This window comes from Podarcis bocagei (assembly GCF_964188305.1).
Source record: "Podarcis bocagei genome assembly, chromosome: 15".
NCBI classification, from domain to species: domain Eukaryota; kingdom Metazoa; phylum Chordata; class Lepidosauria; order Squamata; family Lacertidae; genus Podarcis; species Podarcis bocagei.
Genome location: NC_138141.1, coordinates 30,361,306 through 30,383,063, shown reverse-complemented (window position 1 = coordinate 30,383,063; position 21,758 = coordinate 30,361,306). Strand labels below are relative to the sequence as shown.

At 46.2% G+C, this 21,758-nt stretch overlaps 1 protein-coding gene and 1 long non-coding RNA gene across 5 annotated transcripts; both read right to left on the bottom strand.

The window, feature by feature from the left end:
* Positions 1-261: 261 nt before the first annotated feature.
* Positions 262-4,883, bottom strand: LOC308574052. Of its 2 annotated transcripts, none has more exons than XR_014002320.1 (4): positions 4,841-4,883; positions 3,281-3,337; positions 2,368-2,491; positions 262-464 (listed from the first exon to the last, which is right to left on the bottom strand). It is a non-coding gene; the product is annotated as an uncharacterized lncRNA (long non-coding RNA). The 2 variants fall into 2 exon arrangements; XR_014002321.1 differs by lacking the exon at positions 4,841-4,883 and adding an exon at positions 4,576-4,656.
* Positions 4,884-7,425: 2,542 nt separating this feature from the next.
* LOC308574046 (C-C motif chemokine 5-like) lies at positions 7,426-18,055 on the bottom strand. 3 transcript variants are annotated; one of them, XM_081171504.1, is made up of 5 exons: positions 17,890-18,055; positions 17,092-17,148; positions 11,159-11,218; positions 10,575-10,695; positions 7,426-8,587 (listed from the first exon to the last, which is right to left on the bottom strand). In XM_081171504.1, the coding sequence occupies exons 2-5, from the start codon at positions 17,141-17,143 to the stop codon at positions 8,485-8,487; spliced, it is 336 nt and encodes a 111-aa protein (XP_081027630.1). In that variant the 5' UTR covers positions 17,144-17,148; positions 17,890-18,055; the 3' UTR covers positions 7,426-8,484. The 3 variants fall into 3 exon arrangements, with proteins under 3 accessions (XP_081027630.1, XP_081027632.1, XP_081027631.1); XM_081171506.1 differs by lacking the exons at positions 17,092-17,148; positions 17,890-18,055 and adding an exon at positions 11,650-11,947; XM_081171505.1 differs by lacking the exons at positions 7,426-8,587; positions 10,575-10,695; positions 11,159-11,218 and adding exons at positions 13,985-14,601; positions 15,795-15,906 and having other exon boundaries at positions 17,092-17,144; positions 17,890-18,035.
* Between the last annotated feature and the right edge of the window lie 3,703 nt (positions 18,056-21,758).

Genomic DNA, 21,758 nt, shown 5'->3' with positions numbered 1-21,758 from the left:
TCCCAGAGAAAAGAAGGACTCAGCAAGAGACAGAGAGGAGACCTTTCACATCTTTATTTTTTGAAAGAACCCAGCAAGAGAACTGACCTGCCGACAGGCTCAGAACAGATAAGCAGCAATTGGTCTAAGAAGGGAAACATGACTGTAGCTATGTCTTCTCAAGCTCTCTTTCACTCAGTTCAGAGGGCAAAGCGCTTTCAAAAAAAAAAAAAAAGCTACTTAAGTAGCTTTAATTAATTAATTAATTAAATTAATTAATTAAATTAATTAATTAATGTGCATAAATCAACACATACAATTTGGTATGGAAATAAATTCATCCTGCAGCCGCACAATAGAATTCAGGCAGAGCCACGATGGTTCAGGAGGAGATCCCATGCTTTGCGTCTAAGAATCTCACAAGTTTAATGGCCCATTCAGCTTTTGGGTTAGCGCAGAGCTGCTTCTGGATAAGCAAAATAAACCTGTCAAGGAAAGGAGAAGCCATAAGAGCATAAGATAACCCCTAATGGCTCAGGTTCATCTCAGCCAGCCTCCTGTCCTCCTAGTGGCCAAACAGATGTCTGTAGGAAACCAGCAATTGGGGTCTGTAAACGAGAGAACCATTCTTGTGGAGAAGCAGCAGCGTTGCAAGGGGGGGTGCGGGCCGCCCCGGGTGTCATGCCTGGGGTGTGTGACAAAATCCCCCTGGGCGGATCACGAGTGGCGTGATTGTCGTCATGAAAATCCACCCTCTGATTGCACAAATCCGCCTGGTGATCAGCCTGGCACCCCCTGGCGGGTGGCACTCGCATCCCCGTCGGGTGGTTTTATGCAATCGGCGGGCGGATTTTCACGATCGGTGGGCAGCGCTGACACCCCCAGTGGGCAGTGCTTTCAAATCCTTGCTGGCAGTGCTAGCATGGTTTCATGTGCCCATCGGTCGGATTAGCCCGATCGGCGGGCGTATCTGTTTTGTGGCCAACCCTCCCTAAAAGAAGCTCAACAACTCTGGGGCCTGCAATGTGTGTGTGTGTGTGTGTGGGGGAGACACACAAATTTTTTTGCACCGCTATCACCTGCCCTTGCTATGCCTCTGTGGAGACACATCCAGGTTCCATCTGTCAGGGCAGAGCATCGTCATCATGGCTTGGTGGCCATCAAGAGACATCTCCTCCTTGAATTTATCTAATTCTTTTTTACGCTTTCTCTTCCACGTTGGTGGCCATATCTGCCTCCCGAGGGAAGGAGTTCCACTGTTTAATGATGTGCTTCATGAAGAAAGACTCTTTTTGTTAAGTTGTGGGTGAACATATCAGATGACACAGCGATTCTTCAAACAGCTCTTGTTTATTCACAGGCCAGAACAGAACTGAACTGAAGGGTTCAGCCAGCCTGCTTATATAGAGCTCCACTAGAACGCAACAGTAACCATTTTCCGTAACTATCCAATCACTGAACGTCACTTTTGATCCCTTATTTGCATATGTGGACCTGAACTATCTACAGTATCCCCCTGCTGGTCCAGGGTGAGAACTTCCGTACATAACACTTTTCTCTGTCCTAGGAGGACAGAGGGTGTGGTCACATTATGGCCTGGTGTTATGAGAGAGGGAGACCAACAACAACAGCAATTTTATTATTTACTGGCTGGATTTCTCTACCCATTTTATCATGCCATGCATCATTTTTATAAACTTCTGTCGTGTCACCTCTTACTTGCTTTTTCTCTGGACTAAAAAATCCCAAATGCATTTTCAATGGGCCACTGAACAAGGGCTATTTATTTCTCCATTATTTCTCCACTTCTGGAACTGGTAAAACAGGCAGGCAGGTCCTCTTCCTTGTTAAAAGGCACCAGGCCCGTCCTCACCACAGATCACATGTTCTCAGCAGGGGGTAGAGAGGGGGCACAAATTCATTTTGCTCACCATTAAATGCGAGCCTGCCAGCCAAATCCCCGCTTCCCAAAGCAGCACGCCCATCTTAAACACTTGGACTTCTCTGAATTTTGGATACAGTTCTCCAATGCAGACAAACATGTCTCTGTTAGCGAAAATAATATACAAACAAGCACTCTTTCCTGGGGAATTCACATATTTTGGAACAAAGGTGCACCAGAATGTCTGCAAATGCTGAATTTAAGATGGGAAAATAGAGAGAAATTGAAACTGAAGGATCTGCCGTTCCCTAGTGGGGAAGCAAAATCAGTCTCAGCTCCTCCTTTTCCCTCTGACCCACTCCTGATTTTCTCCATCTATCGTATCTATGATCTCCCCGCTCCCCAAACCCAGCTCCCAAATGCTTAAGTCCTTGCTTCCCATCTTTCCTGATCCCCCACCATTCGTCAACTGACACCTTGGCTTTCACCCATTCCCCAAAACTTACACCACAGAAGGCAGAGCGCATTTAGGGTCGGGGTAGAAATAATCCACTACGGCAGTGGGTCCCACACTTCCTGGATAATGGGCAGAGCAGCAGCCAGGTGGGGCATCCTGTCGAGCCTGGAGAGCTGGGGAGAGCAGGCATTGCTATTCATATTATGAAATGTGTAAGATGCCCAAGAGCTAAAGCTATGGGAGTTTATTTGCATCAAACACCCAGAGACATCACCACCCACTTGACTGGAGGATCGCACCCCTTGTCTCTCTCTTTGTGGAGCATTTATGTTGAAAGACATCAGGGCTGGGGTCTGTGTGGGTCTTCCCTTCTGCCAGGCCACCCTGTCTTTCTCTCAAAACCAGGGCCATATCCTTCACAGCCCTAAACATTAGGGAGAACATTCAACAGTGGAACGGATTCTCTCAAAAGGTGATGGACTCTCCTTCCTCAGAGGCTTTTAAGAAGAGGTTGGGTGTCCATCTGTCAGGCACTGCAGGGGGTTGGACTTAACATGGGTGGCCAACTCCCAAGAGACTGTGATCTACTGGCAGTGATCAATCTCCTTTTTTGGGTTCAGGTCAAAGTTGTTGAGCTTCTTTTAGGGAGGAGGAAAGCTTTGGGGAGGGGGGAAGAGCCAGTGATCTACCAGTGATCTACCACATGCGTCCAGTGATCTACTGGTAGATCACGATCTACCTGTTGGACCTGCCTGGACTAGAGGACACTTGGTGGCTCCTTTCAATTCTACCCTTCTATGATTTTTCAATTCTACCCTTCTATGATTCTGTCCCTTCCTCTGGTGGCTTTTTGCGGTGGAATGCATCCTCATACTGTGATGATTATGAGAGGTTGTTTATTATTATTATTTTGTGGCTGGAATGTATAGTACTGTACAAATTGAAAAGTCAGGTTGACTCACGCAGAGCTGCCACAGCAAGGAGTAAGGCAACAGTAGCCCCTGAGATCTTCATACTGTCTGGAGAGGAAGAGGAGATTTCAGGACCATTTCGGAGGCTTCCTCCGCTTCTGTGATGTTCACCACCTAAAGCTCCTCCACCTCTCCTTTGAGATGCCGTTCCCAGCTCTGACCCAATACCAGACACTGAATTCTCAGAGGACAACCAGGACACAGATCCAGGAGCAGGCAGGGTCCCCTCTGAACAAATGCTAAGGAACCTGTTCACAGGCCTTCCAGGCTGAGAGACCTGCTTAAAAAGCCCTGGAGCTGTCAGAGGAGGAGGTTGCAGGGAGTTGGGCTAGATGCCCTGTGGGTAACCCTTCTAACTGTACAATTCTATGAGTCTATGAATCTCTCCCTCTCTCCCCCTCCCTTGGTCCTTCAGAAGGCCACGGCTGAGCCGAAAAGCAACAGCACAGCATGCATATCCAAGTCACCATGGAACACTTGAGTAAAAGGGGCCTTCTCATGAGTAAGCAGCCTACTCATGAGTAAGCAATCCCTGGAACTCCTCTGCTAGCAGTTGTGGTTTGGTGTGGTCTAGGAGGCCAGAGTCTAAACTGTATTCTGCTTTAGCCTTTCAGTTGCTGGGAGAAACTCAGGTCTTTGATGTTTTCCTGAAGGGCAATTTATTGCAAGAGTCTTTTTTCTGCAAGGTGGAATCATTTTATAGGGAAGTTTCCTATACAGGGAAGTTTTCAGTGTTTGATAGCTTACTGTGTTTTAATTTGTTGGCAGCTGCCTAGAGTGACTGGTGCAACCCAGTCAGATGGGTTGCATATAAACAAACAAACAAGCAAATAATAATTATTTCTACTGCCAATCAGGCTTATACAGTGATGTCCTCTGTTCATCTGACTTATGGCCTCCCCATCTGGATCTTAGGGTTTAATTAACTAATTAACTAATTTTCGGAATTTATATACTGCTTTTTGTTATCAAAAAATACCAGAGTGGTTCACATCATAAAACATGACAGTAATCTCTAAAAAAAGAGTACTTAGAGTGAAAACAGCAAAGGCCCCAAAGGCAACAGGGAACCTTTACTAGCAGTTGGTAAAAGGCTGGGTAAACAAACAGGTGTTTCATTGATGGTGAAAACACTACCGATGGTGACCTCCAACTCTCAATAGGGAGAGTATTTCACATGGTGGGTCTCCTATGAAATGGCTTAGTTCCCAGGTGGCAGGAGCTTAGTCTAGGTCCCTTAGAAAGCTACTGGGTTTGTCACCCTGTGTGAGAAAGCAGAGATCTACCTGGAAGCCAGTATTTGATCAGTTGAATGCAAAGCTTGGATGGACGCTCTCAAGTGATGGCTATTCTTTGCATCCCAGGACAGTCCCACATAGAAAGGATTGGCTTGCCTGCCTCGTTTTCATTCCAGACCTTCCATAATTCTGTTCTGAATTTCCTGAGTTCACTGTGTTCCTCTTCTCAGAATACTTCCCACTTACACTGTAACTGCCTCCTTCTCCAAGGTCAGTTTTTGGAACAAACTCCTTTGCTACAGAGTCCTCCTACCTTTCACCTTCAAAGTCAGTTGCTCTCAGTGCTGCGCTGAGCTTCTGTCTCCTCCTCCAATTGCATCTTCCCCTTATAGATAGGCAGGAGAGGGCAGGGCCTGCACCCACTCCAACCCACATCCTATCACAATTCCTATGCATGCTTGATCCTTGGTTAAGGAGGTCACAAAATGGGATTGGCCAGGTGGGTTGAGAAGACAATTAATGGCGCCTTGTGAGAGGTGGTCAGTCTCAGCTGCCTTGAACCATAGAACCAACTCTTGAACCATAGAGTTGAAAGGGACTCCTTGCAATGTGGGAATCACAGCTAAACAATCCCTGACAGATGACCATCCACCTCAGTCTAAAAACCTCCTGCAAAGGAGAGTCCACCACCTTCCAAAGTCATCTGTCTCACTGTCAAACAGCCTTTAAAGTTCTTCCTAGCGTTTAGTTGGAATCACCATTCTTGTCATTTGAATCCATTGGTTCTGCTCCCACCCTCTGGAGCAGGAGGAAACGAGTTTCCTCCATCTTCTGTGTGACAGCCCTTCAGATATTTGAAGATAACTTTCACCTTTCCATCTTCTCCAGGCTGAACATACCCAACTCCCTGTGTCCATTCCTTAATTTTTTAAAATAAGTAATGGGGAAAATTTATAACTTATCTTAAAGACCATTGTAAACAGTTAAAACCGTTAGTAGGATTGGAATATCACTTGTAGTTTAAGGGTGAATTTTGGATACCATGGAGATGCAAAAGATCTGGACTACCATAAAAGATGAGGAAGGAAATGATAAATAACAGGACCTACAAAGGGGAGGATGGAAGTCCAGGGGATTCAATGGAATCTTGTTTTGATTATTTATGTTTGATATATCTCTGTGAAATTTTAATTTGAAAAACCAAATAAATAAATTTATTTTAAAAATTACAATAGGTTGCAATAACTATCAAGCAGTCACACACTTTAAGGGCAAGGTACTCAAGGGAGTGGGTGATAGACAATCCCCAAAAAACTGGGAATAAAAGGAATGTCTTGTTCTTGATAAGAAGAATCCAATAGCCCACAGTCAGGCAATAACTTTATCAAGACCAATCAAAATGTCACAGAACAGTAAGCAAGACTTGGGGCTTTCCTCCTATGCTCCCTCTTCAGGCTTGATGGATTCTGCAGAAAGGGACATGTTCAACTCTCTGGCCACTGGACTGAAGCCATGGGTTTGTTCCTGGTACAAGGAGCTCCAGACCCTCAAACAATGAGTTTGTTCCATTGAGGTCAAGGTGGCTTTCCTGTTACGAAGTAATCAGAATTTGAAGATAGAGAGTAGGCCTGTTTGTGTGCAAGAAATGGGGCAATTGTGGGATCTATCCACTAGATCACACATTGCTTTTCTATGTTGCAGTTCAAATATCACCACTGAGGGCTGAATGGTCATGTCTTTAAATACAGCACCACCTGGTGTCTGTTTATAGATCATCTGCTTTGATGACTTCAGCTGGAGGGAATAAATTGATCTTCACACAAAGCTGAACCCATAACCATTCATAGATGCTTTGTATATTTTTGGAAGGTAGATATTCAGGAACTTAGAGAGGAGTGGAATCTGGAGTTCAAATGTGCCAAACAAACTATGCAAGGGGAAATTGCTTTTAGAATATGTACAGAACATTTTACCTTCCCTGGTTGGAGGAAGACAGATGATGCAGACATCTTGCTTGACAGCAAGCCATACCACCAACTTCTGCATTGAATTTCCTTTTGCTGTACAGCTCGTGGTTCTCCTCCACAACCCAGCCCCAAACCAAAACCTAGCCTGTCCCATTAAATACAATAACTATCAACCAACCACACATTTTGGGGGCAAGGTACTCAAGGGAGTGGGTGGCAGTATCTAAAAAAGTGGTGTTTTTTAGGGACCTCGTGTTGTTCTTGATAAGAAGAAGCCAATAGCCCACAGTCTGGCAATAACTTTATCAAGACCAATCAAAATGTCACAGAACAGTAAGCAAGACTTGGGATTTTCCTTCTATGCCCCTTCTTCAGGCTTCATGGATTCTGCAGAAAGGGATATGTCCAACTCTCTGGCCCCTGGACCGAAGCTATGGGTTTGTTTCTGGTACAAGGAGCTCCTGGCCCTCAGGAAATGTGTTTGTTTCCTTGAGTTCAGAGTGGCTGACCTGTGATGAGGTCATCTGATTTTGAAGATGAAGAGCCTGTTGGTATGCAATAAATTGATTGAGTGTGGGATCTAGATCATATTTAGCTTTTTCTATATTGCAGCTAAAATATCATTTACTGGAAAGTGCTGAACGGTCAAATATCACACCTCTTGGTGATTGCTTATTGATTGTCTGCTTTGGGGGTTTTGAATGGAGGGAATTATTGGATTTATTTTTATTGATTGATTGAATTTATATACCACCCTATATCTGGAGGTCTCAGAGCAGTTACAGAATAAAATAAAATATAAAACCCATTCCATCATCAAATGTATTAAATTAACTCTAAACCCCTCCCTCTCTTTTCTGGTCCAACCCACATCATTTTGGGATTTTCAGCAAAGAGAAGGACACAGCAAAAGACAGAAATGAAGCCCATTACATATTTATTTTAGGAAGAAGCCAGTAGGAGAACTGATTTGCTGACATGCTCAGAGCAGAGAAGGGGAAGGTGGTCTAAGCAGCGATATAGGAGGCTGGACTTGGGTTTTCTCAAGTTCACTTTGTTCAATGCAGAGGGCAAAGCATTTGCAAGGGGGGAAAAGGTACTTAAAAATGTAAGTTAACACGTCCAATGAGACAGAGAACTGGATCCATTTTGGAGCCACAGTCTGGAAACCAACAAGGTGGTTTTTCAAAGTTTCTGGTAGGGTAGTAGATGGTTGTTTGCATGAACAGAAACCCCCAAACAGTGCATACATAAGCTCCAACAGTTCCTAAGAAGAAATTGGGACACCCCACCCACCATCCTGCTGCCGCTCGCACCCTCCTGCCGCCACTTCCTTGGCTGCCACTGTACCAGCTCATGTGTGTGTGCCCCCGCCAATGTCTGCCACCATTCATCACTGCTCACCCATGTGCTGGTGGGGGCTGCTTGCCCCCCCCCCACATGCACAAGGAGGGCCACAGTGCCTTCCTTCCAGAAGCAGCACTGTTCTTCAGGAAGCTGTGGCCCTCCTCATTTGCCTGTGGTGGGCAGCAACTGACCAGCAAGCAAAGGTGCGGAACCAAAACACACATGTCTTTTGGTCCCCCTTGCCTGAAATCCTGGGACATCCCAGGATAGAATCAGAAGCTGGGGCAGTTTCTGCAATTCTGGAATGTCCCGGTAAAGACAGGGCAGTTGTGCATCATGATGTCTATTGTACCAAAGTAAGAAAGGGACACGTGTCAACTTCAGAGCGAGAAATGTCCCTATTTTCATCGGAGGAACATTGGAGGGTATGGTTTAAAGTGGTATGATCCTGATTTAAATGCATAGTGCTGACAGGGCCTACGACTCTGTTCGGTGTGAAGGGGCCAAAACTTTGGGGAGGGGGGGAGAGAGGGAGAAAGAGAGAAAGAGAGAGAGGGAGAAAGTTGGTCCAGCAAAGCAGCCATGGTGTCGCTGAGGTTCAGGGTAGCTTCTCCTAGGAAGGGCTCTGCAACTGGTGCCAGTTTCAGATGCAGGTATCTTCAAGGCTGTCTATGTATTCCATGAGTTCATGGACCCACGCCTGATCCGGGTCAGCACACCTGAATTTACCATGCTTGAGATGAAACCTGTCAGAGAAAGTAGCAAGCACCCACAGTCGGCCACTGAGAATACCCTTTTAATTCTCCATTAGCCCAAGGACCCCACTTTAATTGGGCAGTCCACCTGCCACAATGCAAGGCACTGGGATGGGGCAGAAATTTGTTCTGCTCACACCTGAATGCTCACCTACACAATTCCCACTTCCCAAGCCAGTATGCCTGCTGGAACACAGCTTGCTTTCAAAAATTGCTCTGAATTTTTCCATATATTTCTCCCATTAAAGAATGGACACAAAATATCTGTATTAGTGAAAATGATGTTCCAAACGCACACTCTGCGCTGAGGGATTTGCTTGCAAAAAATGCATATATATCGGAGCAAAAGGGCACCATAACGTCTGCAAGTGTTGAACTTAATGCTGGAAAACTGAATGAAACCGTAACAACAAAGCCAGCCTCAGCTAATGAAGCTGCTTTTTGATGAGTCAGACCATTGCTCCATCTAGCTCAGTAATGTCTGGACTGGCAGGAACTCTCCAGCATTTTCACGCAGGGGTCTTTCCTAGCCCTACTGTAGATGCTGTTGGGGATTGAAGCCGGGTCCTTCTGCATGCCAAGCAGATGCTCTTACCACTGAGCTAATTCCTGCTCTTCCCTCCGACCCCCTAATTATCTCTCTTTTTAAAAAAATAATTTTTACTAACTGGCAAATCACATCAAATTAAATCATATCACATAAATTCCGAATTACAAAGCCGAATTTTAAATTTTGTTGGGGGGACCCATATTTCAAGATCCGAAGGGGGATTCTGATCATCTTCTTGCTGCTGCGTTAATGTCCCAATCAGTCCCAATCAGTCCAAACAAAGTTCATAGTTCTATCCCATCTTATCTTGCTGTTTCCACATCACATCTTGTTCATATATTTTCTCTTTTTTCTTTATGATCTCTTCTGATAGTCTCCTTAAGCCGATAAACACCAATAGTAATAATAGTCCTGTGTGAATTTTCCGTTCTTCCAATCCTCAAATCGAGATGGTTTCCATATATCGTCTCCTTCATAGATAACATCACTCTTTCCATCATAGTCTCGTAAAACTGTCGCTCTTAAGTCCCACTGAGGAGTTTAACCCACAATATATAAACAGCTCTATTTCTCTCTTTCTCCTCCCAGACTCCTCTCCTCCTCCGACAGAACTTCCCAATATAGCGACGGCATTTTTAACTGCGTCATTCCAAAGCTCTTACACATTCCACGCTCTTCTTAAAACGTGCTTTGGTTCGAAAGTTTATCTCCACACAGCCTTAAATCCACAGCTTAAGTCCTTAAAACGACATTTCTGACTCGTGAGGGGAGGGGATTCTTGTTTAATCACATAGGGAAAGAAAGGAGAGTTTCCCCCCCTCCCCCATCAGTCATTTGCCGTACCTTGTCTTGGCGTATCTTCTCATGTTTTATTCTTATCTTGTTTTGTCAGAGATCTCTTCTGTTAGCAGTCTTTACTCCCCCTTCTTTCTTGAAATATGTGCATTCCTTTCATCCAAATTGTTTCCTTTGAAGTTCTGCATCTAGTGGCGCGAATCAGGGACGGCGTCCAGGAGTGCCGAAATCCCACAGGAGGGCTTTGTGTCTAGTGACCCCACCCCCACAAATTCGGGGGTGGTATAGGGCACAGCAGGCAAGGGCCATCCCCCCCACAATCCTGGGGGGGGGGTTAAGGAGGCTAATTACCCCCATCATAGCCTCCAAATTACCTCTTGTGGGTCGGAGAGATGTTATTGTCAGCCATCTTCCAATGCACTCCCTAGTGGCCCCCCGACCCCCTAATTATCTCAATCTCTATTCTGGCTTCTCTGCTGCCTTCCCCTTCCAAACAAACAAACAAACAAACAAACAAACAAACAAACAAATGGCCCCCAAATGCCTAACCCTTCGTTCACCATGTTTCTTCAACCCCTTCCCCGCTAATTGGCCAACAGCCCTCCTGCCTTTTGCCCATTCCCGAAAACTCACTCCACAGAACGCAGGCAGTAAGGCCAGCTGAGGGCATAATCCTCGACTTCACTCTTTGGGATTGGAACTTTAGAGTTGCTTAGGCAGCAGCTGGGAGCGGGAGTCTGCCGACCCGTAAGGGCTGAGAAGAGCAAACATCATGGTTGAGTTACCAGACATATTAGGTCCTGAACAGTGACCACACTGGCTGATCTATTTCATAAGATTTATGCACTAATTGGTCATAAAAAGAAAACAAACAAGCCCTCAAAGCTCTTTACAAAAAGGGATAAAGCAATAAAACGATCAATTTTAAAAATGAATAACAATTTAATACTTTTAAAAAGTTAAAACAACAACACATTACAAATGGATTTAAAACTCGTATCGATTTTGGCCAGGCTTGTCTAAACAAAAATTATTTTTGCAGGAGCCCAAAAGAGTACAGTGAAGGCGCCTGCCTGATATAATCTGATCTGATTCCTGCTCCATCTGATCTCCATCCCCCAGGACCATCAAGCCCATGGAACGAACACGATCAACTCTGGTGTGAGTCCCAAATCTCCTAGAACAATTATCAAGGGAGAGGAGAGGAATTGACTCACGTGGAGTAGCCAGGAGGAGGAAGAGGAAGGTGACGGCAGCACCAGAGATCTTCATGCTGCCTGGAGAGGAAGAGGAGATTTCAGGACCTTTCCAGGAGCAACCTGGGCTTCTGTGATGCTCAACACCTAAAGCTCCTCCTGGGGTCCCTTTACATACCATCCCCAACCCCAATCTGGTTCCAGACACAGAGTCCCCAAAGGACAAACAGGACACCCACAGGTCCAGGATCAGGAACATTCCTGTGAAATCAATGCTGAGGGTGCCCTTGAGGGGGACCCTCTGGGTTGATGAAGACCCCCCAGAGAGTTTTCCCGCCCCAGTCCTTGAGAATTCTGGCACCAAAAGGTTCAGGTCCAGGCCCACTCCTTTCTAAGGGAGTCTGTTTCACCATCTAACATATAAAGGATTGGGCTTGTCTACTACTTTTTAGCTATAGACCTTTCACAATTCTGTCCTATATTTCTGGAGGTCCCCTCGCTTTCCCTCTTACCTGGAACAGGTAATCACCTCCTTCTCCAAGTTCAGTTTTAGGGGTCTGGTGAGCTACAGATTTGTCCCACCTTTAACCATCAAAGTCAGTTGTGATGACCCTCCGTCTCCTTCCCCAGCCACACCTTCCTCATATAGGTACCATTATCAAAACCAATCAAAATGTCACAGAACAGTAAGCAGGCCTTGGGATGTTCCTCCCATGCTCCCTCTTCAGACTTTGTGGATTCTGCAGAAAGGGACATGTCCAACTCTCTGGCCATTGGACTGAAGCTGTGAGTGTGTTCCTGGTACAAGGAGCCCCAGACCCTTAAGCAATGAGATTGTTCCCTTGAGGTCAATGACGCTTTCCTGTTACGAAGCAATCTCAGCCTGTTTGTGTGGGCTGATCGGTCCACTAGACTAGATCATATATTGCTTTTTCTGTGTTGCAGGTGAAGGCTGAATGGCCATGTCTTTAACTACAGCACCTCCTGGTGTCTGTTTATCGACTGTCTGCTTTGAGAACTTCAGCTGGAGGGAATAAATTGATCTTCACAGAAAACTGAAAGCATTTGCCTTTTCAGGGAGAGGCAGGGGTCTTGAAACACCCTTCTTTTGAAATTTTGTCTATTTCAAGTGGAGATGAGCATTTTGACACCTGAATGGCTTAAATTATTTTTTAATTCAGGTACTGATGGTTTTTCTACTCTCAATGTGAACTGCTGAGGTTAACTTCCTTAATTTACTTTTCCTGTCTTTCCCACCCCACTCTGCTCTGCTCCCCCTTTCTTCCCACTCAGGGCAGCCCTGCCCTCTGCCTGCCCCTCAGAGCTCATGGGTCATGTGGGGCTGGACCTCAGTAGCAGTGGCCTCTCCTCCGACTTGCCCACTTTCCAGCAGCTGCTTCAAGCTGCCCGAGGGAGAACGCTGCCCAAGGGAGTGGAAACAGGGATGTTCTAGGATTAAATCAGAAGCTGATATGGCTTTCATAATTCTGGGACTTTCCCTGGAAAATCAGGACGGTTGGAAGGTATCTAATCCAAACGTCACAAAATAATGAGTAAGGTTTAGAATTCTGCTCCTACACTCCCTCTGAAGACTGCCCACTATGTGGATCCTGCAGAAAGTGACACGTCAGTCTCTTCCTACTGGACCGTAGCTTTGGGGGTGTACTGGCCATCAGAAAATGACTTTGGTCCCTTGGGATCATGTTGGCTGACCAGGAGAAGCTGAGGGCCACTCCAGACACAGGTTTTGTTATTTTTAGTTTTGACAGTGCTAATCAGCCAGGACAGAATGTTCTTCCAACAACCTCTTGTCTAAATCCTTGATCCTGGCTGGTTTCCTACAGGCATCTGGTTGTCTACTGTGAGACCAGGAGGCTGGACTAGATGGGTCATTGTCCTAATCAGCAGGCTCTTCTGATGTTCTTATGGTGTTGTCCATTCAAAGGCCTTCATGGCTTGGGACCCCAGGACCTGTAGGACACCCTGCTCCCAAATCAGCTACTCAGATCTTGAGGTCCTCCATCACCATCAGAGATCAGGGATACAACAAAGAGGTTCACTACATTGTTTTCTTTCATCATGCAAGACACGTCATTTTAACATGCAATTTTTGTATGTAAAATTATTTTGTAAATCGCAGGGTTTTAAAATATCTGAAACATGCATGTAAATGTTTTTTAAATCTTTGTGATTTCTAAAACAAGCAGATATTTTAGATTCTTCATTGTAAACAGCTTGGGGGGTTCTTCTGTCAACCTCTTTAAGCTTCTAGCTAAGTTAATGATTCACTGTTGATGTTCTCTGCTCTTACAAGTGAGTGATTAACCTTAGATCACGTGATTAAGGCATTGAATTGCAAATTGCCATTTTGAAGGGAGCTGTGTTTGGTGTGTTTTTTTGTTCCAAGACACAGTGGGAGAAATATGTGGAAATGAGTCTCTCTGGAAGAGAATAAAGCTGCAGGCTAATGGATACTGTAAGGAGAGAGATTTTTGATTCTAGGCCTGTTCGGAGTTATATTGTATTTCTAAGATGATGCTAAGCCTATGCTTGGACAACCATATGTCTTATGGAACTATTTGGATGTATTATTGATTTCTTTTTGTATCTGTTTTGAAGAAGTTCTGGTTAGTAAAGCTTTGAATCACATTTATGGGTCTGGACAATTTTTATTTCAAAATGAGACAGTTTTTTATGCATCCGGTTGCTTCAAGCTGTGCATTATTAATAACTGCAACATTATCCTCCGTGTCTGGGATTGACCTTCCTCTCCCCTCCCACCTTTTCCCATCCAACCCACCTCATTGTGGGATTATCAGAGAAGAAAAAGACTCAGAGAGACACAAAGCAGTTTGCATTTTTATTTTTGGAAGCCAACAGGAGAACTGATCTGCAAGCATACTCAGAGCAGAGGAAGGGCAGGTAGTCGAAGCAGGTATACAATATGAAGCAGTTATATGTTCACAAGCTCTTTTACATCAGTGCAGAAGCAAAAATGTTTTTTGGGTAGACCTGGTAGTTAGCTTGTAAATAACATGCACTAAGGGGTATGGAACTAGATTTGTCCTGCTCTACATGTTGGTCTTTCAAAACTGCTTGTAAATAGACAATTGTTTGCATGAACAGAAACCCTGAAACAATGTCAGTTATGCCAGGCAAGTACACTTAACTAAGAAAAGGGCATTTGACAAACTCCCTTGATAGCCACAGAGACCCTTGGATGAAGACTCTGTCCAGCCATTAAGGAGTCATTTTGTTTTTGAAGGTGGAGAGAGATAGGCAGAAAGGAAGTTCACCAAAACAGCAAAGAAGTTGTTGAGGTTCAGGGGTTCCTTTTCCCTCTGAGGGGTCTGTAGTTGCCAGGATAAGGACGTTCATACAACGTATCCACATATGCCACAAGATCATGCACCCATTCGTCGTCTGGATTAGCACAGCCCAATTTACCATTCTTGAATTTGAATCTGTCAGGGGGGAAGCAGGCATTTACAATGTGCTACAGAGAGGACCGGATTTAGGATGGTGTCATTGCATTTGGTGCCAAGACTCTAAGCTTTCATTTTTCAAACGTCCTGCCATTGTAGGGGGGGTGGTGCAAAGGGCGGCGGGGGGGGGGGAGGAGGAAGAGAAATTAATTTTGTTCCCAACTTAATGTCTACCTATCAAATTCACACTTCCAAATCCAATACAAGATGTGGCTTGCCTCCAAATTTTCATGTTTCTCTGAATTTTGCCATTCAGCTTTTCAGCAAATTGGAGCATGCAGATATGTTCATATTGGGAAAAATCAGGTGCAAAAATACTTCCTGTTGTGGGGCAGCAGCTTGCAGAAATGCATGTAGATTAGAAGACCTTCATTTAAATTGGGCAAACTGAACATAAGACTGTAAAACCAGGCAAATGTGAAATGGAGAGTTTCATCCATCCCTAGCTGGGCATTGTAGCAGATCCCATGGGAACACAAGAACATCACAAGAGACTTGCTGGATCAGGCCAATGCCCCATCTAGTCCAGCTTCCTGCTCTCACAGTGGCCAACCAGATCCCTGTGAGAAACCAGCAAGGAGAATGTGAGCAGCAGCCCCCTCTCCCCTCCTGTGATTTCCAGCAACCGGTATTCAGAGGCATTGCTGCCTCTGGCTGTAGGAGCAGCCCATAGCCATCATGGCTACCAGCCATCAATATTGCTCCATGAATTTGTCTAATCCACTTTTAAAGCCATCCAAGCTGATGGCCTTCACTGCCACCTGGGGGAATGAGTTCCATATTTTGACTTTCTGCTATGCTAACAAGTCCTTTCTTTGATCTGCCCTGAGTCTTCCAACATTCAATTTCAGGGAATGTGCACAATTTCTAGTGTTATGAAAGAGGAAGGAAAGCATTTTTCTTTCCACTTTCACCATTTTTTGAACTTCCATCATGTTACCTCTTACCTTTACTAAAACTCCTGAATGTTTTTCAAAGTGGAGTCACTTCCTGTTCCAAGGTGACAATTTCTCCCTATCTTTCTGATTTTGTGTCTCTCTCCTGCATCCCCTCCCCCAGCCTCAGAACTGGCCTCCAAAGCCTTAAGCGTCCCATCAGCTCTCTTCACCCACAGTGTTGAAGCATCCTTAACCAAGTGTTCTCTCAGCTTTGACCCAGCACCAGAAACTTACACTATAGCATCACGCTTGCATGGATAGGTGAGGTACGAATATTCCTTTATCTGGTGCTTTGGGAATGGTTTCTTGGCATATGTGGCACAGCAGAATTTTTTGGATACCACAGCTGTTGAAAGCAGGAGAAGGCAGGCACTGTTATTGATGGACTGCTTTTGTTGGATACTTAATAGCTCTTGCTCGGGGAGGGGAGGTTGCACTGGTCATCTTGAAGCATCACTGGACACTCCCTCCCCCTTGCCTCTGCAGGGAGGACTAAGTTGAACAAGCTGGAAAGGGGAGCCTCAAGCCTTTGGTTGGAATGATGACTCCACTCCCCCCACTAAGCCTCTTTATCTCCCTCTCCCCAGACTTCCCCTGGCAAAATAATCATACATTTTACAGTTTATAGACTCCCACTGGTCCTGCAGTGCTTCCTCACTGACAGTGGACAGAGGTGGATGTAGGGGAGCATGGTCTCAGTGGGCATGGAGCCTTGGGGGCACTGCTGAGAATTCCACAATTATGATTTACAATGGAGCATGAGAAGCAAGGGGGCGCAAAATTTTGGCGTTGCGCAGGGTGCTGCTGAAATCTGAGACTCCAGTGGCAGACACTGGAGTGGAGCAGACTTCCTTGGAAGGTGCAGGAGTCTGCTTTGCTGGAGGCTTTTGAACTCAGGCCACCTGTCAGGGATTCTTGAGCTGCTATTTCTGCACTGAAAGGGGTTGGAGAAGATGGCACCCGAGGTCCCATCCACTTCTATGATCCTATGCTGAAAAGCAGGGGAGGGGAGCCTCAAGTCGTGGGTCAGAATGCAGAGCGCCCTCCATGGGCCTTGCCTCTCCTTAGTCCTCCTCTGCCCCTGCTTTGAGTGATTGTGCCTGGCTGGAAAGCACCCTTGCTGTGGAATGGGAGAGAGCTGGGCTAAAACCACAACACCTCCCTTCCCCCCCTGCTTGGAATTCATGGGTTATATCAGTTGCTCTGCCCCACTTTTGTGAGCGGCTACATTCAGTGCCACTGGGCATGCGACCCCAGGAAGGTGGCCAACAAGGGAAGCCGCCCCCATCTGAAAGTGGTTTTCCATCTCGCCTTAAAAGCTTTCAGTGCCAATCCTCCAGTGGGACCCAGGGGCAGGACCCATGGGAATGGAGTGGTGGGTCTGAGTCAGACAGGAAAGGCCCATCTTGGGGCTCCTCATTTCAGAGCACCCCTAAGTCCATCAGGTCCCAGGGAGTGGCATGACACCCTTCAGTGGGAGTCCCAACTCTGGTAAGACAACTACCAGGGGAGAAGAAAGAATTGGACTCACATGGAATAGCCACAAGAAGGAGGAAGATGAGGGCAGCCCCAGAGGTCTTCATGCTGCCTGGAGAGGAAGAACAGATTTAAGGACCATTCCCTGGACTCTCAGGTTCCTTGATGCTAACCTACTAAAGCTTCTTCAGCTCTCTTCCCAGCCCCAAAATGGTACCAGATACAGAGTCCTCAGAGGACAAAGAGGACACCCCACAGGTTGAGGCCACCGAGAAGCAGGCAGGGTCCCCTGAAACCTGGGGATGTCCTTGTTGCAATGAGTTCCTGGCTCTCAGGGAATGTGTTTTCTCCCCTGAGTCCAAAGTGGCTGACCTGGAGAAGCTGAGGACCCCTTCGGACTGGGGGTTTCTTGCTGGTGCCTTCCTTGGTCTGTTCTTAACACAAGAATAGCCCAGCCCAAGCTCTATGATTCTATGATTCTATGATTCTAAGCAGGATTTATCCTGCTTGATTAGTTTTTTCTGCAGTGCTTCCCCAATGCTAACGTACTATTGCTATCTGTGTTGGGAGAGGGGAGAGAGAGGAGGGATTTTGGGGCGACTCATTATTCTTTTCAGTCCTTCTGGCTCCCCTTCAGTGTAAGATCTTTGGGCTCAACTACCCCCAGAGATTGTGAAGCTCTTCTCATTCACTGGGAGGTTACAAAGTCCTCTATTCCTCCCAGAGTTAAAGGCTCTTCTCATCACAAGGTAACCCCACATAGAAAGGCTTGGGTTTATTTGCCTCTCTTTAGTTCCGGACCTTCCACAATTCTGTCCTGTATTCACGGGGTTCACTTCACTTTCCATCTTACCTTGTAGTCTCCTCTTCTTCCAAGGTGAATTTGTGGATCTGCTATAGTAGAGATTCCTCTTACTTTTCTCCTTCAAGTCAGTTGCTCTCAGTGCTGCACAGATCCCCCGTCTGCCTCCACAGCTGAACCTTCTTGTTGATGGGGAGGGAGGAAAAGGACATGCACACACCTCAGCCCAACCCTCTTGGATGTTTGATATTTGTCTTCCTTGGCTACTGGGCTTTCAAAAGGTCGTTGTTTCGAATCACTGCGACGGGGTGAGCTCCCGTTGCTCGGTCCCTGCTCCTGCCAACCTAGCAGTTCAAAAGCACATCAAGTGCAAGTAGATAAATAGGTACTGCTCCGGCGGGAAGGTAAATGGCGTTTCTATGTGCTGCTCTGGTTTCACCAGAAGTGGCTTAGTCATGCTGGCCACATGACCCGGAAAAACTGTCTGCAGACAATCGTCGGCTTCCTCAGCCAGTAAAATGAGATGACTGCTACAACCCCAGAGTCGTTTGCGACTGGACTTAACTGTCAGAGGTCCTTTACCTTTTTTACTGAAAGGAGTGGGTAGTTATACAACCCTCAAAAAACACTGTAGTGAGGAATGCAAGGGAAGCTTTTGATGTTCCATGAAATGAACCTCCAAACCCACACTTCATCAAGATCAATCAAAATGTCACAGAACAGTAAGCAAGCCTTGGATGTTCCTCCAACGTTCCCTCTTTAGGCTTCATAGCTCCTGCAGAAAGTGCCACGTATGACTCTCTGGCTGCTGGACTGCAGCTGGGGGGGGGGCGTGTCCTTGGTACAAGGAGCTCCTGGCCCTCAGGGAAGCTGACCTGGTGAAGCTGAGAGAGGCAGCACCATGTTGTAGATGTCTGCTTGGTACAAGGAAATCCTGGCTCTTAGGAAATGGGTTTGTTCCTTTGCTGACCAGATTGCTGCCCTGGAGAGGCCAAGGGCTTCTCACGACTCATTTCCTATTGCACATCACCTGCAACTTCAGTTTAATATTCATTTTTGTGAGACAGGGTGCGTGAGCAAGCTGCTACCAGTGAAAGAGAGGGTGGGATTTGTGTTTAAGACCATTTGGCTGTTCAGTCTGTTGAATGTTCTGTTTGCGTGAGGAGGAGCGGTGGAGACCGCCAGTCCAAGAGCATTCCAGGGGGATGGGTGCGGAAGAGAATGAGGTATTGGACTGGTGGTTTAAAACAGGTCACACCCCAGAAGAAGAGGAAAGGAGTTGGGAAATAATGGGTGAGGAAGAACAGGAGCAAAGTAGCAGTGAACAGAGGCAGGAGTCACATGTGTTCGAATCCGTGCAGCAGCCAAGTGAAACACTGTCTCTGGAAAGTTTGTCAGAGCCCCCCCCCTTCCCTGAGAACTAGACATGCTCTGCATGTCTCAGAACAGAAATCCCAGAGGAGGTTGGCCCTTAGCAGCCACCGTAGGCAGCAGCAGGAGTCTGGTTGCTAGGAGGTGGTGGTGGAACGACACTCCAAGCAACGTTGGCTTGAGCGTAAGGGTGTTTCCCCTGTGTCTTCTTGTGTTACTGTGGAAAAATAAAAGAACAGAAATGCTCTTTCTTTGCCCCAGCTGCAACGTGCTCCTCATGAAAATCCGGCAGCATTTTAGTGCGAATTTCTTCTACTTATATACCTATTTGCATGCAATTTTGCAAAGCGATTTCTCCTAAAATGATGCATTTTCATCAGGCTCCAACAGAATGAGTGGATGAGACCAATAGTGGATCTGGTGGTCATTAAGGCAGTATCTGCACATGCTTTAGAGGGAAATGAGACGGTGCTCATTAACCTGGGAAGGTAGCTCATTTAGTAGAAGAAAAACTCTGACCCTAAACCACCACTGCCTTGAGGGACACCTTTGGGAGAAGAAAAGGCTAAAGAGTAAACCCTACACAAATCCAGAGCTGAGTCCCTAAGATGGTTGAATGGTGCCTTGTACGTCTCTTTCCAGCAATTCCTGCAGCCATATTCCTGCAAACATATTGCTCTGCTTTCCTTTGGACCACATCAGTGAGGCTGAGAGGGGGGTCTTGTCATCTGGGCAGCCCAGGACCTCCAGATACACTGCCCAGGTTTGCACCCTCAGGGCTGCTCATGCACTCCATTGTCTCTCGAGACAGATGGATGCCCACAAACAACATGAACTACGTTTACTATTATGTGCATTTTTATGCACAATTTACCCCAGGATATTTGCTTGCTTGCAAGTTGCTTGCCCTGGGCAAGATAAAGCCACTGACGAATTATCTCTCTCTATCTCTATACTGCAGATTATGTGGCTTCTCATGAGCACCCATGGCAAAAGGGAAGAGCAAAATAAGAAGGGCATTCCGGTTCTCCTTTTCCTACCCTCCTCCTGCCTTGGCTTTCGAGGAACCTTTCCCAACCCAAACCCGAGTGAAGTGAAACTGCTTTGTTATGGTGGTGCCTTTGATTTCCTCTCGGGATATATTTAGTCACATGCATTGCAGGGGGTTGGGCCAGAGGACCCTTGGGGTCTCTTCCAACTCCACAATTCTATGATTCAGAATTGTGCTTGGATCTTCTTGTGCTCGGATGTTCCTTGTTGAATTCTCATGATGGGCATCTGGCTGGCTACGGTGTGAGCAGGATGCTGGACTAGATGGGGCACCAGATCCCATCAGGCTCTTCTCATGTTCTTCCTGAAGCTGCCTTGTGCCCTTGTCTTCTTCAAAGCAAAATGTGCCTGCTTCTCAGACACACCCCGGGCAAAAGGGAAGAGAAAACTGAAAAGGGCCTACCCGGTTCTCCTTTTCCCAACTCTTCTGCTTCCTTGGCTTTTGAGGACCATTGTCTGGTTCTGCAGGGCCAGGAACCAAAGCCACTTCAAGAGAAACTGCTTTGTCATGGTGGCGTCTTAGATTTCCTCTGGGGATATATTTAGTCACATGACACAAACCATGGCAGGGGCAGAGGGGAGGGGGAAGCCGGCTGTGACCCATGAAAAAGGGATCTTGCATCAGTCGAAAGTTCTTGGTGGTTTCCTTGCTCTCTGGCACTTGAAATAGTAATCCCTTGAGACTTCCCTCTCTGGGGAGAGGGATCCACTTTGTGTCCTGTGATGGCCCAAGGCTTGACTCAGCTGGAAGTTGACATGAGTCATTTCTTTCCTCCTGCCTCCATGGGTACCTTGAACATCATAGCTACGGATCAGCGCCCCCCCCCCTTCAATCTGCCACAAGCAAAATGGGTGTAGGATGCAGGCAAGTGCTATTCAATATAAACAAGGGTAAAGTGATACATGTTGGAGCAAAACATATTTATTTCACATAAATGCTCATGGAATGTGAACTGGAGGGGAAGGACTAGAAGTGAGACCTTGGGCTCAGAGGACGTAGTTTCATGAACCTGTGGACGTAGAGTGTAGCAGCTGTGGAAAAGGTAAAATACATGCTAGGCATCACTGGGAAAAGAATTGAGAATAAACCTGCAGAGATGATAACACCATTTTACAAATCTATGGTGCAGCCACAGTTGGAATGCTGTTTGCAGTTCTTGTCTCCTCACCTCCAAATGGATATTGTGGAGTTGGAAAAGGTAGAGAGAAGGGCACCAAAAGTGATCATGGGGATGGAGGGGCTCTGTTATGTACTAACCTTGGATGCTAGAACAATAGGCAAGTAGGATCTTAGAATGCAACAACTGATTGGCTTGCAGGAGAAGACCAATCAGGCTCCAGGAGGAAGTTAATCAGCCTATTAGGCTGGTAGGATCTTAGAATGCAACAACTGATTGGCCTGCAGGAAAAGACTAATCAGGCTCCAGGAGGGAAGCAGAATCAGCCAATCAGACAGGACTCATTGTGTAAATAATGTATATAAAAGCCTGATGTTTTTT